A 16,579-nucleotide genomic window follows, 5' to 3' on the forward strand; every position below is an offset into this window, starting at 1 on the left:
ACTTAAAACAAAATGAGCGCTAAAACTGGTCTGAAACTAGTCAAACAACAAGATGGCTGCCTCTCACCTGTACTCTCCTGTCTCTGTCTGTGGCAACTTGTAAATATATTAAATCATAGAACATGTGCAACAGTATGAAAGTAGGAAGTAATTATTTTATAATAGTAGTTATATTCATGTGATTTCATAATAGTTAATTAGTGGACAAATTAAATATTTCAGAATATACACTTAATGCTTTTCTTGTTTACACAATATTAGAAAACGGAAGTAAGACATATCTCCCTCTGGTCACAGATTGTTCTGGAAGTCATGGGATGTGTAGAAGCCTGTTTTTGTGAGGGGCACCACGACTGTCAGTGCACACTGACATTGTTTGTTATGTGAGCAGTGATAATTTACCATAACAAACACTCATTACAGAGTAAACCCTGGTTCAAGGAGAATACCACTGATCAAAAGGTAAAATATTACAGTTCAGTAAACTAGTATGAAACTGCATGTTGTGAATATTGATTAATGACATTTCAGGGGTTATTTTCAATGCATTAAGTAATAAGGACAAGGCAGGGTACTTGGTTTTCATAGCAAGGGATTTTATTTCACTATGCAAACAAAAACAACAAAAAATTGTATACACAGTTTTTAAAAAATATAAAGCACGTTTATGTAAATTTACATACCAAAACAAAGTCATTCAACCTTAGGAAACGGGGCTGAATCACAGTATACAGTTGTACTCTTTTTAAAAAGAACTACTACTTCACAAAAAAAGATAAATATACAGATATTTTTTGGTTCATAAAATAGGGCACCTTTGCCCTCCATGATCATTTAACACTCAGCCGCACATACAAAGTTCTGTGACATCACAACAGGAAATGTGTCTGTATTTTTTAAAACCACCCTTTTAGCATGATTCATATCTTGAAATAGGAGGTTCAGAATTGATACTTTGTGTGTTATGTTCAACACCAGCTTTTCTGAGCATCAGTAGCTGAGAGTCACATATCCTTATGGTGTCAGAATGTTTATTTCTACCAGTGTGTTCACTGAGTTTATCACAAGGTTTGTGGATTTAGTCCTAAAGAAACAATCTTCTGTTTCCATGGCGACAGTGGAACATCTATTTTTCTCACAGCATCGTTCAAATAAACAGGAAGGTTTCTGCTAATGTTTGAATTAGTCTAATACAGGATCTCCTGTTGTCTTGTTCAAAGAAAAGTCCTTTAAAGTGTATCTACCATGTATGGAAAACATTACCACATGAGCATCTCATATAGGAAATCCCCTGCTCTTGTCTAATGTCTAATATTGCACAAGGAACTGTGTTAAACACATGCAATAAAGCTGTGAAGTGTAAAGGCCTAATGCCTGGTTGAAATTATATCACTAGGCCAATTAAGTTTTGCATTTAGCATGATACCATAAATGACTGTGCATTAGAAAATATTACAAGATATTTGACATTTTCATTTGAAGTTTCATGTAAGATTTTTTTGTAAATCCATGCTAATTCAGCAGAATAAAGTAACACATTGGTGTACACTGCATTATCATATAGACAAAAACAATCGAGTACCATCTGCAGTGACAAGGCATTGTCTACATTTGTAAACTCACTCCAAAAAAGTAACCTTCATATTAGTAGGAAAAAAGGCAAATGGATAATTATATAACATTTCACTAAATACAAAAATAATCTCATGTATGGGCTTTAATTACAATACAGCAAGTTCAGACAAGCTTTGATATAAACTTGAAATGTATTAACAAGATGAAAAATCAGAGTAACATGTATTTTCCACTGATATCCATATATCCATATCCATATATGTTTTGAATGATAATTTCCTTTTAAAGTTTTATAATTTTGACTTTTGTATTTTAGGTAGTATATTGATTGACCTGATTACAAACTCCAGGGATTCACTCTGACACCTACACTACAGCAATCTTTAATTTAATAATAAAATTTGAGATTTCCTGAGTTTCTTGAGTTTTCATAGATATAATGATCGTTCATTAGTAATTGTTATATTGTGCAAAAGGTAAAGCTCCTGAAACCAAAACTAGAGCCCTTATGCGGTACATGAAATGAAATATTAATAGAAGCAGTTAGTATACTCAAAACAAACAATGCTTTTATATTAGAAGAATGCATTATTAATAATTTTCATATCCACCTCCTATAAGTGATTAATATTAATAATACCTAAGAATAGTTAAACAGAAGATAAAAAGAGAGAATGTGATGAAGACAACAGAGTACACAATACACACATAATATGATATTGTGCTCTCGAATAGGAGATAGGATTTAATCCAGTGTATTTCCACAGTATATATATATATAACCAATACATTTTATTCTGGGAGGAGAATAATTTAAACACATTTTGATTAAGATCATTAAGTGAAAGTTCATTCACCCGAGAAATTGGGGTTCATCACAGTAGTGGTTGCACCCTTGAACAGTGGATTATCAGCCTGTGAAGAAAAAATGCAAATAAATGTGATTGAACAAACACACTGACCAAAACTAAACAAAACAAAAACAGACAGTAAAAGATGGAGTTATCTCTTAGTCAAATATTGTTAAAAGTGAAACTGGAGTTCTGAAAAACAATGTACAGAGCAGGAAAACAACTAGAGTTGGGGGTAAGGCATTAGTAATGCAACACGCTACTGTAATGATAATTCATGTCTTAATAACAAGTTAATACAACAGGTTAGAGTTTTAAAATGAGGAACAATATTACATTCCATAAACATAAACCAGTGTTTTTACACCACATTATATGTTCTGCATCTAAATGATATGGTGTTGGTTTTTTTTAAACCCACTCTTTCTCCAGGCAAGCTACACCCACACAGGATTTGAAGCACTGGGATTGGTCATTGGAGTAACTGCCAATCCATTTTTATGCAGGCAATCACTTTTCAAGAAAAGCTTTGTCAATTATTGTATTTTGCTGCCAATCACCTGCCAATAAATAAAACTTGAATGGAAGTAAGATCATTTTCATATCGCCCAGCTGGATTCACTTGCAGTTGTCTGTGTTACTGACCTGAGACCTAAGGTAACCCATGGCCTTAATAGTTTATTTGTTAGGCATACACTCTTAAAAAATGCAAGAAGGAAGGCATGTAGTGGGTTATATAACGAGTAATATAATGTGCTACATTTTAAATGAACTAATATGTAATACTAATATTAGAACTTTTTTCTCAAGAAATGAATAGCGACTAATCAGTGGCGTATTTAGTGGGGGGCCACAGTGCAATTTGGAAAATAAAATAAATGATACTTTGAATCATGCCCAACACAATCCCTTAGTTCTGAAATAGGATGTTTTCTTTCTGAGTGGCTAAACCATTTCCACTATTGCCTTCAACTCTGGTATTCAGCTTCAATGGTGAAAGTGAAACTGGAGCGGAATCTAAGATTTTTTTTGTGAACTTTGTCCGTAAAGCAGCAGATTGAGACCCAATTAAGTTAAATATTTTTCACAAATCAAAACAACTAGCTTCAAAGCTAACATATACATAAATGAGGACCTCAAACTAATTTATGGAGATGTTATTGATTAATTTAGGCATCACAACAGCAGACTTGAATTCACCTAGAAACTCCTACATCAGAGGCGGAAACGGCTTTACAATGAAGATGCATATTTCTAGCAGGTGCAAAAATCAAAAATGTTGCATCTTCACCCATTTCAATTACAGAGCTCTACCGAAATAGAGCTCTTTGATTAACCAGAACCAGAACCTGCGTCTAGTTTGTCTGTATAATGTTGGTTGATGTGTGATTTTTCTCCGGACATGTCCCATAGTCATGTGCGGTTGGGAAGCAAAGATATGTTTGAGTCAAAATCTGCCTGATTTCATGTATTTCATGGAGATTTTTAAACTTCAAAATTACTCAGAATTGCATCTAGACCCCCTGTCCATGAATTCCTAGCTACACCACTGTGACTCATATATTACGTTTTATCAGTAACAACCCCAACACTGAAATAACAAACTGCAGGTAATTTGTCAAAATAAAGCAATCATGACAAGAGCCTACATGGGTAAGTAGTGCTGGACAGTGCTTGGTGAATACATTTTGATCATTCTATACAGAAACTAGATTCTTATAACACTATATTACCATGGCAAATACTAATTGAAGGTGAAAAAGCAGAAAAATAATACAAAATATTCTTCAAATACTTAATAACTTTAAAAAAAAAACTTACATTACTCCATTTGGACTTCTGCTTCTCCTTTTCAAATTTACGAAATTCTTTAAGGTCCTTCAGAGAAGTTATTAGTTTCCAGATGAGCAACAATACAAAGCCAATGAGGGCGACTCCAGCCACTGTTCCCCCTACAATGGCGGCAATGCTCGGAGGCTCTGGACATTCTATAACAGAATATTGCCAGACAGGAACCTGTTAGAGTCTAGAGGGTTTCACCTGAAATTCTGAATTAGGCACATAGATGTATGTATGTATGTATGTATGTATGTATGTATGTATGTATGTATGTATGTATGCATGTATATGTGAAAAGGGACAGTCTTTCCTTTATCATTGTTATTTTATTCTATGTTAATTTAGATTTGCTTTAAGCTCTCCAGACCTGGTCTGGGATTAAAGCAAAACTTTGACCCACCCGCTAATAGAAAACTACAGAACCATATTCAGTTGCGACTTCATTTTTAGTAAAATGCTACTTTCTTCTAATCATAAATGTAACCCAGTTTTCTATTAGCGTGTGGGTCAAAGTTTGGATTTCATCCGGCCCCTGGTCTCCAACTAGCAGATGAAAGTCATGCAATGAGTCTAATGTTCTCATCCCAACTGAAGACAACTCAATTGCAATTGAATTTCTCACCTCTTTCCTTTCTGATCTCCGCTGCATACTGTTGTTGCCCATCCAGTTCTGTCATTCTGAAGATCATCCAGCAGTTATCCTTGTCCTTTTCTTTACAAACCTTCGCACTTCCCAGATCATCCTTTATGGTGTGATTGATATTCTTACATGAGTCACTGCAGTTCTTCTCAAATGGGCCAGTACCAAACCCCAGACACTCAATACAATGACTGAAAGAATAAGAGTAAAACCTAATGAGAAGGCAGGTTTTTTCCCCCGGATTTAATGTGACACTTTGAAACAATGAAGAAGGAATAGTTTCTAGTGTAGTTGCACATAATTAATGCTTGAGAAATAGTTAATTGATTTATGGAATCAAGCTTACTCCACTAAGTTGATGGTCCTACTACTGTAACCTTTCAAAGATCCTGATTTGTTGGTGACCTTTTAAACATTATCTTATGCAATAATACAATCAATTTGATCAATACATTACATTTTTGTCTGAGCAGTAGTGCTCCCAGTCAAGGTTTGATTTCTGAACTGAAATAAACCAATTGATTTGTATTTTACTTAATGCATAATGCATTGAATTGATGACTATATTGAAATGGTAGTTTCATCTTAAAAAACATTTATCTAATGATCCCTACCCAGTTACTGTTAAATAAGTGTACATTGAACAGTGCCCTCCTTTATGCACAGCAATTAGAAATTAATTTCATATTGTTCTCTTACGCGTATGTTGGGCAGGGTGATAGGCAGGCTGGGCACTCTTCACAGAAGGGAAGCTGGTATCCAGATTGGCACTGACACACATTGCACTCACAGTTGCCCCTGCCACTGCACACAGCACCCCTGGAGTTCCTGCAGCCCTCAGTAGACACAGAGCACTGGCATGCAGAGCCTTGAAAACCTTCATTACAGATGCACTTCCCACAGTCACACTTGCCATTTCCTGTGAACAGAATATGGATTCACAATCAACTTCAAGAACAATCTCTTTCAACTGATCTACAAAATTTATTTATGTTACAAAATGTAAAATATATCTACCTCCACAAACTTTGCCTCTGTTGAGCTCACAGTTCATGTCATCACATTCACAGTACTTCCCGTAGATCTTCCTGCCATCTTCACTGGCATGGCAGCTGCAGATGCCGCACACACAGTCTCCGAGCCCAGAGCAAATGGTGCCATTGTCTTTTCGGCACGCCAGAGTCAGATCCCTCTCTGTCTTTTGTCCAACTTTACATTCACACTTCTGACCAACATAACCTGCATTACAACTTTGAAAGAAGCACAGAGATAGTTTTTTAGTTTCAACAGTGATTTTACTGCTTAAATGAGTGTATCAGTGAAGGATCCAATAAAAATGTATATTGACAATGCTACTAACATAGCTTGGGAAAAAGCTGGTTAGGATACACTGTTCCTCTGTCATGCTCTTGGATCAGTAAGCTGCTATCAATCAGGTGAGCATGATGGATCCATTGACCTCTCATTATGATTTCTCTCACAAGTTACAACTATGTACAAGCTCTCAGTATTGTATTAGAAAAAGTACCTGCAGATTCCACACATAACATTTCCAGCGTTGGTGCAGTAATCTTTGTGAGAGTCTGGGTTTTCATCACATTCACATTGACAACGTGTTGATATTTTCACCACCATTGTCTCTGTGAACCCCAGAGGTCTGATTTCAAAGGACTGCTCCCCCATGCAATTCCCAGCTGTCACTGTCACGTTAAAAGTAATCTACAACATAGAAAAATAAATAAACAGGTGAAGAATTATTTAACAAGCTCATTATACATACATTTACGAACATCAAAGAAAAATCTTCATAGATTAATTTGTCATTATTTCTAATGAATACGAAAAATTAAGAGAGAGCACTTGTTTGAGGATATTCATCGTCTATTTGTCCTCAACATTTTGAGGATCCTTCATGAATTACCAGAGTGATTATTCGGCCTGACCCTGATTACTGTATCTCTGAAGAGTTTTCAGAAGGAATTTCTTCTTACCTCCTGATTGATTTTGACATTGCTGCACCTTCCTTGTGAGCCAGTTGTTGGTCTTTCATCACCACATATAGATGTATATGTGACTGTGACACCCTCTGGTAGTTGATTGTGGCCAACAATCACAGTTGATGAGAGACTCTGCATGATAAGATGACAGTTGATTATGGGTCATAGATTAATATTTTAACCAGTCAGTTATACATTTCAGATATATGATATATAAATCAAATTTAATTTGCTCACATATATTTGAATTGCATCAATGTGTACTGCATAATTACAGTTATTATGCCTGATATTGTCAATTATCTATGGATATTATACAGTTAATGCTCATATTATTTTAAAAGGTTCATATTTCACTGTGTAATCTTTTTAGTATTATGTACTGTGTATGGTTAGATTTAAATGCTTTTAAAAACAATTGAAAAGTGTACTTACATCATACGCATGTTGTATTAGAGTTACAACATTACTGGAGTCACTTGATAGAACACCAACAGCAGACTTTGGAATCATTTTTGTCAGATCCTGTGAGTATAACAAAGATGCATTAACAGGGATTTATATACTGCAATTCACATTGCTTCTCTTATTTGGGGAACAAAACTGTTTAGCTTGAATTACAAAGGCTTAACTACACTTTTTGAATTATGAAATAGATGTATTTTCTGCAGTCTGCTTATGTCCAAATCATCTCCAGTGTGATAATATTTTATAGGTATTATAAAATCAGCTTTACCTCATATACTTGTTTTGTATTCTCAGTAACAGCGAAGATGGGTTGAATGTTTTTCTCTGATAACGTCTGTGCCAGCTGCCCCACTGAAGGGTAGTCCTGGGAAAGATATTTCCATTAACCTATGTTATTAAAATGAATTGCTTTTCATAACAAATACTGCATTATATATATATTGATATGTTTTATATATACAGACAGGTGACAAATTATAGAAAAAACCTGAATAAATGAGTGGAGGAACATAATGAATGCAGATGCCTCCAAACAGGTTTACTGCATGATACAATTAAGCAATTAACATCCTATCATGCTCTGTGGCATGTATAAAAATGCTGAGCAGGCCCAGTTGACCTCGATTTTGGATTAAGATGGCAAGAGGAAAGGATCTAAGTGACTTTGAAAGAGGGGTCATTATTGGGGCACAAATGGCAGGAGCTTCAGTCACAAAAACTGCTAAACTGGCTAGTGTTTCAATAAGAACAGTGACTAAAGGTACATCTGCATTTAGATCTATGGGAAAGACATCAGTAAATAGGTTTAAACAGGCCTGCAGTTAGGGGATCTGGAGGCTCTGTTATGCTGTGGGGGGCATTTTCCTGGCATGGTTTGGGTCCACTTGTCCCCTTAGAGGGAAGGGTCACTGCAAATCGTTAGTGAGTGATCACCTTTATCCTATGGTGAAACATTTCTGTCCTGATGGGAGTGGTCTCTTCCAGGATGACAATACCCTATCCACAGGGCACGAGGGCTCACTGAATTGTTTGATGAGTATGAAAATTATGTGAATCATATGCTATGGCCTTCACAGTCACCAGATCTCAACCCAATTGAACACCCATGGGAGACATGTTAGACAGTGCTCTCCACCACCATCATCAAAACACCAAATGAGGGAATATCTTTTGGAAGAATGGTATTCCATCCCTCCAGTAGAGTCCAGAGACTCGTAGAATCTGTGCCAAGAGCATTGAAGCTGTTCTGACGGCTCATGGTGGCCCAACATTTCATGTTGGCTTTTCCTTTAATTTGTCACCCTTCTGTATAAAATTGATTGATGAAGTGTCAAATAAAACGGCATTATACGTTTTATTTTGTACTCTTAAAACTCTTATATAAGAGCTCAATGAAATGCTGCATGCTGTCATGTTTACTTCTGTAGATACATCAATGATTTCAACTAAATTATGAATACATTGCATATATTTACTATTCTGTAGTAGTTTAGGAAAACTGCCACACACTCTAGTCTAGAATATAACCTACATTTCCAGAATAATGTAATATTTTTTCATACACACCAGTTCATTGCTTTTGGAGTACTGATTCCCTATCAGATGGCATTCCCCATCATTGGGTTTAAGAATGGCACCCAGTTTCCCATCTCCAGCCATGTGGAATCCATCATCAGTAGTGTAGACTAATAGACGAGTATTATTCCCCCAGCCGATCTCACGCTGTAAGTTAAATGACACAAAGTACAGAGTCGCACTGGAAACTGAGGAAACTGAGCAAACTGAGTAACTTCTCAGTAACTGTATAAGCAGTGAAGGATGATATTGGGAACCACACAGCTAATGCAGTCTACTTTAACAAATAACATAACTTGTGTATCTGAGAAATCGCCATCTCTACACTTACAGTTTTGGAAAATTGAGACTTACAAATAACATCATTTACACATTTACACATTTAAGGCATAAAAGTAATTAGTCATACCACTGATGTATTTTAATAATATCTAATAATTTAATTCTCACAGCACTTTATATCACATACTGCATAATTGGCAAATTAGATTGCTTGTAGACAAGTAATATGTAATATGCATGTAACTACAAGTCTCTTGAAATTAATAATTAAAAACAACATATACTTGTTTACATCTGTGATAGAAGTGATCGGTTAGCACAGTTCTGTGAAATATATTCAGTTAAGCATGCCTACCTCACAGACTGCAGCCTGCATGATGGCATCCAGACCTCCCTCAGGTGGGTCGAGGTTTCCTGAGATATATTGCTTAGAAACCTCAGTGTTAAACATGTTTTCGTTATTAGTCAGGCTCAGCACGTGTTTGAAACCGAATGCTGCCTGGCACTGGGTTTCCTCCACTGGACATGGCTTCTGGAGCTTTTCTGGATTGGTGTTTGTGTATGGCAGAACAGTTTTATCCACAAATGAGCCGAATCCTGGAAAGACCAAACAAAGCCGGTTTTCAATAAGAAACATTTGTCAGAGAATAGTTTTTGATGCTTGTTTGATTGATTATTTGTTCTTGGTTATTGTGAAGAGGAGAAACATCCTTCCATTTTCAAATCCACTTATCCTGGTGAGGGTCACAGGGAAGCTGGAGCCAATCCCAGCAGACATAGGGCACAAGGCAGGAATACACCCAGGACAGGACACCAGGCCATCACACACAGGGCAATTTAGAGAGACCAATTCACCTAACCTACATTTCTTTGAACAGTGGGAGGAAACCGGAGTGCCCAGAGAAAACCCACACAGACACAGGGAGAACATGCAAACTCCACACAGACAGGCACCCCAAGCCAGGCCTCAAACCCAGGACCCCTGGAGCTATGAGGCAGCAGCACTAACCACCATGCCACCATGCCACCCAAGAAGAGAAACATCAAAATGAAATTACATTTGCAGATAAAAAAAAAGCCCCAAAGGTATGCCTGTTGTACTGGTCACCATTCAGACCTGAAATTCAGATGCAGTTGTTCTGTCATGACTGAATGGTGTACCTGAAACACTTGTCTCATTCATTTTAGTTTTAATACACCTAACTTGTGTCAGTAACCAGACTATCCTGAATAGGTGCCACAGGTATCATGTGTTTTTTGAAGACCTTATGAACTTTTGTTTAAATTATTCTTTGAGCAGTGATAGATGTTTCATGCAACATACTTGGTAATCGCACCTTTCCACCAACGTGATATTTCCTGTATAAATTAAAAAGGTTTTGATTCTTGTGTATCAACATTAAGTAACTATTTTGATGATCAACAAAATGGCTTAAGAAGAACAATAGTATATTCTTCCTTTGCTCCAGCAGAGATTTTACATACCATGGCCAATTTTCAGTTTGTTTTATCAAGTAAAGATGATTACCTATACGTGCATTAGAAGTGATCTTTTTCAGGGCCAGTAATATTTGCTTCCCCAGTGTCTTCACGTTGTTCAGATCATCTTTCATGGAGTAGGAGAGGTCCATCAGATAATACAGATCCACTGGATAGCCTTCTGCCCTCTTGAATGTCAGAGGGAAGGTGTGCGGCTGATCTGAAGAAACAACACAAAGGTTATGCTTAAGGGCATTCTGCAGATTTTACAATTAGGTGCTGCAAGACTTATATCCAAGATACCATCAAGAAGCTAGTTTAAAAAATAAATCCAATAATGTATTATTGACACCGTAATATAAAGTGTTTCCCAAAACTAAAATAAATTAATCAGATACTCACTTGGTCTTAATTCCAGCCGGACAGCTTGAGGTTTCAGCTGAACGGGGGAGCTGCCCCCTTGCAGAGGAACATTCTTTTCTGCTGCATCATAACCTTGAGGATTAATAATGTCTGATGTTTTACAGCCCCTCTCCTCCAGCTTTGCCTTAGTGTCACAGCGGGCTGAGCCGGGCTCTCCAGGTTTGGTAAAGTTCTGTCATTAGAAAAGCAAAAGCACAGTTTTACCTTTTTTGCTGTCAGACTCAGTAATAACCCTGAATGTAAGGGTATATAATAGATTACACAATGTGTTTGAAAGAATTGTAGCAGAATAATTCAGAAAATGTATTCATGACCTTTATATTATTGTCTTAAACAGGAGTCGCTGTGTATTCATGATGGGAAGTGACATTATATAAAGAAGTACATTGTTTTTTAATTCAGGTATTTCTGATTGTAGCTTGTGTGGTGGGGATTTTAGAGCAGATGCCGCCTCTGGCCCTTCCTTTAACTTTCATTTTCATATTAATTTTAGGCAATATAAGGAAGGTTTTTGGATATATTTTGGAAAGGAACGCAGGATCTAAAGGTTCTTACCAGAGCTTTACACCAGGTGCAGAACGCCCCAGATGTGATGCAGTCATTACAGTTGTTCACATTGACTTTGGAGCATTCCTGGGAAGAGGGGTCTGAAGCAAGACAGTAGGAAATTAAATGACCGAGCATGGTTCCTCTCTTTGGAATTTTAGAAAAGGTTTTTATTTTTTTACTTATTTATGTAGGAATGTATGTATAGGAAAATCTACAATTTGCACAATTTATAATAAAACTGTGACTACTTACAAAAATCTAAACTTGTCATATGTAATGTAACTTACTCAAACAAGACATAAATAAGACATAGAGTTTGAGTTTAATATGTGAGCCTACGTCAAAAATTGAATGTTCCTATGGGTCAACAAGCTGAAGTTTCTTTATAATGTATTCCTGGTTTCAGAAAGTGTAAGACATTGACAGGATGCTGCAGGATGCATTGCATGAATGTTTCTGGTAATCAGCTTTATCTGAAAACTAGATTCATGGGCGGGTGAAATTCGTGAAGTACTGGTGCACTGAAACATATTTATACTGTCTAAAGTACCAGTTATGAGATTTTTTATCAATATCTTATTATAGATTTTTTATTTCTTATTTACTGTGCATTAATAAAAAAATAAAAAATAACACATTCATTAATTTACTAGTATTTAAATCCATCTACTCACCAACTTCCCTCACCAGAAAAGCCAAAACGAAAAGCAGGAAACTGAGCAGCTGATACATTTCCTGTAAAAAAAACAGAAGAAAGTAGAACAATGTAATCTAGTAGGGTTTCTTGTTTTTAAGTTTTTAATAACTTAAAATTACTGGGTGTCAAATGAATCAGGTATAATTTGGCAATGTGGAAAGATTTGGTGCTGTTTATTTAGTTTGTATTTATGCCTGTGACATGATTATTGTCTGTATGAATCCAGACAATCCAGACAATAGCAGAAAATATTAGTATTTAGATCTTTTTTTTTATGAAGGCACGGCCAAATTGAACTATTTTAACTTTTGCAATTGTTTAAAGAGTTCTTTATATGAAATGGATGATTTATATACACATTTCCGGCAGTAGTGTGCTGTTTTAACACCTTCTGTGAAGAAGGCCTGTTGCATGTAATTGACATGTTACTGCCCAAGCAGGGGAGGTAAACCACAGCAGGAAACTAAAGCAACAGCGAGCTGTGAAAAGATCTGCTCTGAAGGTGAACATTTTTATATTTTAAATAGTTTAAGATTTCCCCATTAATTCAGAAACAATTCACAGTACATTTCACATTTCTTTGGAGTGCTGGTCCAAAGATTTCAGCAACCCTCTGTTAACTCAACTGGAATCTTTACAGTTCTGAATCAATGTCCAACAAACACTGAAATAAATATTGATAAATAAGTATATAACTCAATGAGTCACAGAATAACATTGTTTCAAATGAAAGCTGTCAAAAGTTAACATACACACAATACATTTAATAGTTACATATGCTATATATATGTAAACCTAACCCTGTTATACATGTGATTACACCAGAACTCAGAAGTGCATGACATATTTGTGTGTTAATCTCATGGTTTTCATGAATCAACTGTGAGATTTTTGACCAGATAACGAGAAACAAAAAAGATTATACCAAATGTAAATCTTAATTTATTTAAATTAGAAAATTGTGTTTTTTAAACACACATACACATACACACAAAAACATATATATGCCATTATTTGAGGGGCTGATAAAGCTCAAAATTGTTTGTTTTATAAACCTATTTGTGCATTTTGTGATATTAGATGTTGATCATTGATCAAAATAGGGAGACTCAAGAGTGATTGTAATGCCTTTTTCTTTTATTCTCTACATTGAAAGATTAATATGGCTCTCTGGGTTATGTTGAGCAGACATTGAAGGTTTTCAGTTGAATATCTTAGCTTTAGAAAACAATTCTGTTTACGCATTTCCTGGATGTACTGATATCAAGCTATTGGGCATGAATGGTAGTCATTATTTATTTATTTATTATTTTTACAGTTGTTCCTCCTTTAATCCAGTCATCATCATCAGTATCATGGCAAAAACAGATGAGTGTCCTGACTTCTCCTTTTCAGAAAGGGGCAGTTCAAATGTGAGGCAATCACACCCTCAGCTATGAAGCTGACCAGTATGGGTGTGGAATGGAGAAGAAAAAATAAAAAAGGCTTAAAAATAAGGAAGGAAAATGTGAACTTTGAATCCAAGCCTTAGTAAGGCTTAGGCGTCAAACATCTGACATTCTGTTTGTAATTTATGCTCTGTATCATAGCTCAGTATGTGATCAGGCAGGAGATTGTAATGATAATAGTACAAGCAGTTTGCATCCATAAACAGATAATATTTATAAAACATCTAAAGTGAGCAGGGTTTTGTTTTCTGCAGCTTTTGATGACATGAAGAATTGTTGAACGCTTAAAGAAGTCTACATCAACACACAGTTACAGCATGAAGCACATTTTAACCCCAAACAAGACATTTTTCTGTGATTATTATAGAAAGCAGGAGAAAGTAATCTCTCATTCTTCTGTGGTGGTCTCAATGCCCTTCACTGCTCCACTATTACACTCCCAGCACTCTCAACTCATCCCAAAATAAATACATCTCACTGAACCTGGCTGTCCATATCATCACTTAAACTATATGGATCTTCTAAACAAAGCAAGGACATACAATACAAAGCAGGACCACTGCAGTTAAGACACCAGCACATGCTAACTAGGTAACCAAACCATTGGAAATGGGTATTCCTAGCTTTAAAAAACAATAACCCCCATACAGAAATATTTATAGAAATTTCCAGAACCCACAATTTCTGTCTCTGCATTTCATTAATCTTTTTCTGCTTTTGTCTTCTTCTTCCTCCTTTTATTTGCATTCTTGTGCCTTTGTGCCTTATTTCGTTGTTTATGGCAAGGATATTAACAAAAGATCTGAATTCTCCCTTAATTTTCTCTAAAAGCAAACATCAGAAATTCAAGACATTCAACAGTTCAAGGTAAGTGGCAGATGAAAACTAGGTCTGTAATGTTTGTATAAAAAGAAAGCAATGAATTTAGCCTTTTCAGCAAAGCATTTCGCAACTTATGTGAATGTTCAATCAGGATGTCATTATCAATTAACAGACTTTAGAAAATACCATTTCCATAAATACTATGACAAATTTGATAAAATTAAAAGGAAAACAAGTACTCAATTCAATAACAGCATAGAAAAAAACACAAGAAAGGAAAAACACTTACCAAGCACAAGACTCTGCTACACCTTCACCAAGCTGTAGAGATAATGTGTATTAGAGTAACACAAAGCCCACACTTCCTCATTGCGAAAAAGCTACTGAAATCTAATTTGGATGCTTTCAGATTGGGGCTTGCAGATACTCAGAGACCACATGACTGAATGCTATAGGAAGGAGCCTTAATCATAGCTTTGTAACAGACTTTTAGGTGCAAACTTAATTGAGTCAGTCAAAAAGGCAATACAATTCAATGTCTTTCAACATAATTTTCACCACACATCTAAATTGGGGTAACACAACACTTGCAGACGTTTGTGGAATTTTCAGAAGCTAAAAATCCACCAGCTAAATGCAGATGCCAGTTGAGTACAAGGGTGTATCTCCCTTGTGTACCATACCCTCCCCCTGACCTACAGCAAAAACTTCCTTACTTTGCATGAGCAGTTTACAAGATTGAAACTTGAAGCAGAGAAACCACAAGCCTAATTTAGGTATTTGTTAACACATTCTGTACTCTCACATAGCAGACTATGCCTTTTGCTTTTGTGTTTTATTCTAATAATTAAGCTTTTAATTATGGCTGGCTGTGCTGTTATTTCTCTCCTAACTATTCCCATAAGAGCAGTACTCTACAATATTGCTCCTCTTATTGCAGAGCTGTAACACAAACATCACCGGGAGATGAGCTCATGGTAATGTTAGAGAAAAAAACATCTTTGTATCAACAGAAAAAAGAAGAAGAAGAAAGAACACCACCTTTAAAAAAAATCCTAGTATGTCCAGGACACTGTGCACGTTTTACAGCAAGTGTGACATAACAACTTTTGATTTACTTCCTCTACACAAACACTTAAACTTGTGTCTACACTCACCTAAAACCAACCAATCACATGGCAGTTGCTTCAATGCATTTAGGGGTGTGGTCCTGGTCAAGACAATCTCCTGAACTCCAAACTGAATGTCTGAATGGGAAAGAAAGGTGATTTAAGCAATTTTGAGCGTGGCATGGTTGTTGGTGCCAGACGGGCCGGTCTGAATATTTCACAATCTGCTCAGTTACTGGGATTTTCACGCACAACCATTTCTAGGGTTTACAAAGAATGGTGTGAAAAGGCAAAAACATCCAGTATGCGGCAGTCCTGTGGGCGAAAATGCCTTGTTGATGCTAGAGGTCAGAGGAGAATGGGCCGACTGATTCAAGCTGATAGAAGAGCAACTTTGACTGAAATAACCATTTGTGAAGCCACAACACGTACAACCTTGAGGCGGATGGGCTACAACAGCAGAAGACCCCACCGGGTACCACTCATCTCCACTACAAATTGGAAAAAGAGGCTACAATTTGCACAAGCTCACCAAAATTGGACAGTTGAAGACTGGAAAAATGTTGCCTGGTCTGATGAGTCTCGATTTCTGTTGAGACATTCAGATGGTAGAGTCAGAATTTGGCGTAAACAGAATGAGAACATGGATCCATCATGCCTTGTTACCACTGTGCAGGCTGGTGGTGGTGGTGTAATGGTGTGGGGGATGTTTTCTTGGCACACTTTAGGCTCCTTAGTGCCAATTGGGCATCGTTTAAATGCCACGGCCTACCTGAGCATTGTTTCTGACCATGTCCATCCCTTTATGACCACCATGTACCCATC

At 36.4% G+C, this 16,579-nt stretch overlaps 1 protein-coding gene across 1 annotated transcript; it reads right to left on the reverse strand.

Annotated features, from left to right (window-relative positions):
* Window positions 1-575: 575 nt before the first annotated feature.
* On the reverse strand, window positions 576-15,255 carry itgb2 (integrin, beta 2). The gene is made up of 16 exons (XM_066687707.1): window positions 14,935-15,255; window positions 12,353-12,413; window positions 11,685-11,776; window positions 11,109-11,301; window positions 10,756-10,926; window positions 9,583-9,824; window positions 8,937-9,092; window positions 7,639-7,734; window positions 7,338-7,427; window positions 6,897-7,034; window positions 6,434-6,624; window positions 5,923-6,155; window positions 5,605-5,824; window positions 4,888-5,096; window positions 4,248-4,414; window positions 576-2,490 (listed from the first exon to the last, which is right to left on the reverse strand). The coding sequence occupies exons 2-16, from the start codon at window positions 12,408-12,410 to the stop codon at window positions 2,425-2,427; spliced, it is 2,322 nt and encodes a 773-aa protein (XP_066543804.1). The 5' UTR covers window positions 12,411-12,413; window positions 14,935-15,255; the 3' UTR covers window positions 576-2,424.
* Between the last annotated feature and the right edge of the window lie 1,324 nt (window positions 15,256-16,579).

This window comes from Amia ocellicauda, chromosome 16 (assembly GCF_036373705.1).
Source record: "Amia ocellicauda isolate fAmiCal2 chromosome 16, fAmiCal2.hap1, whole genome shotgun sequence".
NCBI lineage: Eukaryota > Metazoa > Chordata > Actinopteri > Amiiformes > Amiidae > Amia > Amia ocellicauda.

What these genes read in the sequence shown, in the direction of transcription:
- itgb2 (XM_066687707.1), bottom strand. Translation starts at nt 12,410, where the DNA reads ATGTATCAGCTGCTCAGTTTCCTGCTTTTCGTTTTGGCTTTTCTGGTG. An exon ending in GCACCTGGTGTAAAGCTCTG is followed by an intron (nt 11,302 to 11,684) that starts GTAAGAACCTTT and finishes TTCTAATGACAG; the next exon opens with AACTTTACCAAACCTGGAGA. An exon ending in GGAGATCAGAAAGGAAAGAG is followed by an intron (nt 4,415 to 4,887) that starts GTGAGAAATTCA and finishes ATTCTGTTATAG; the next exon opens with AATGTCCAGAGCCTCCGAGC.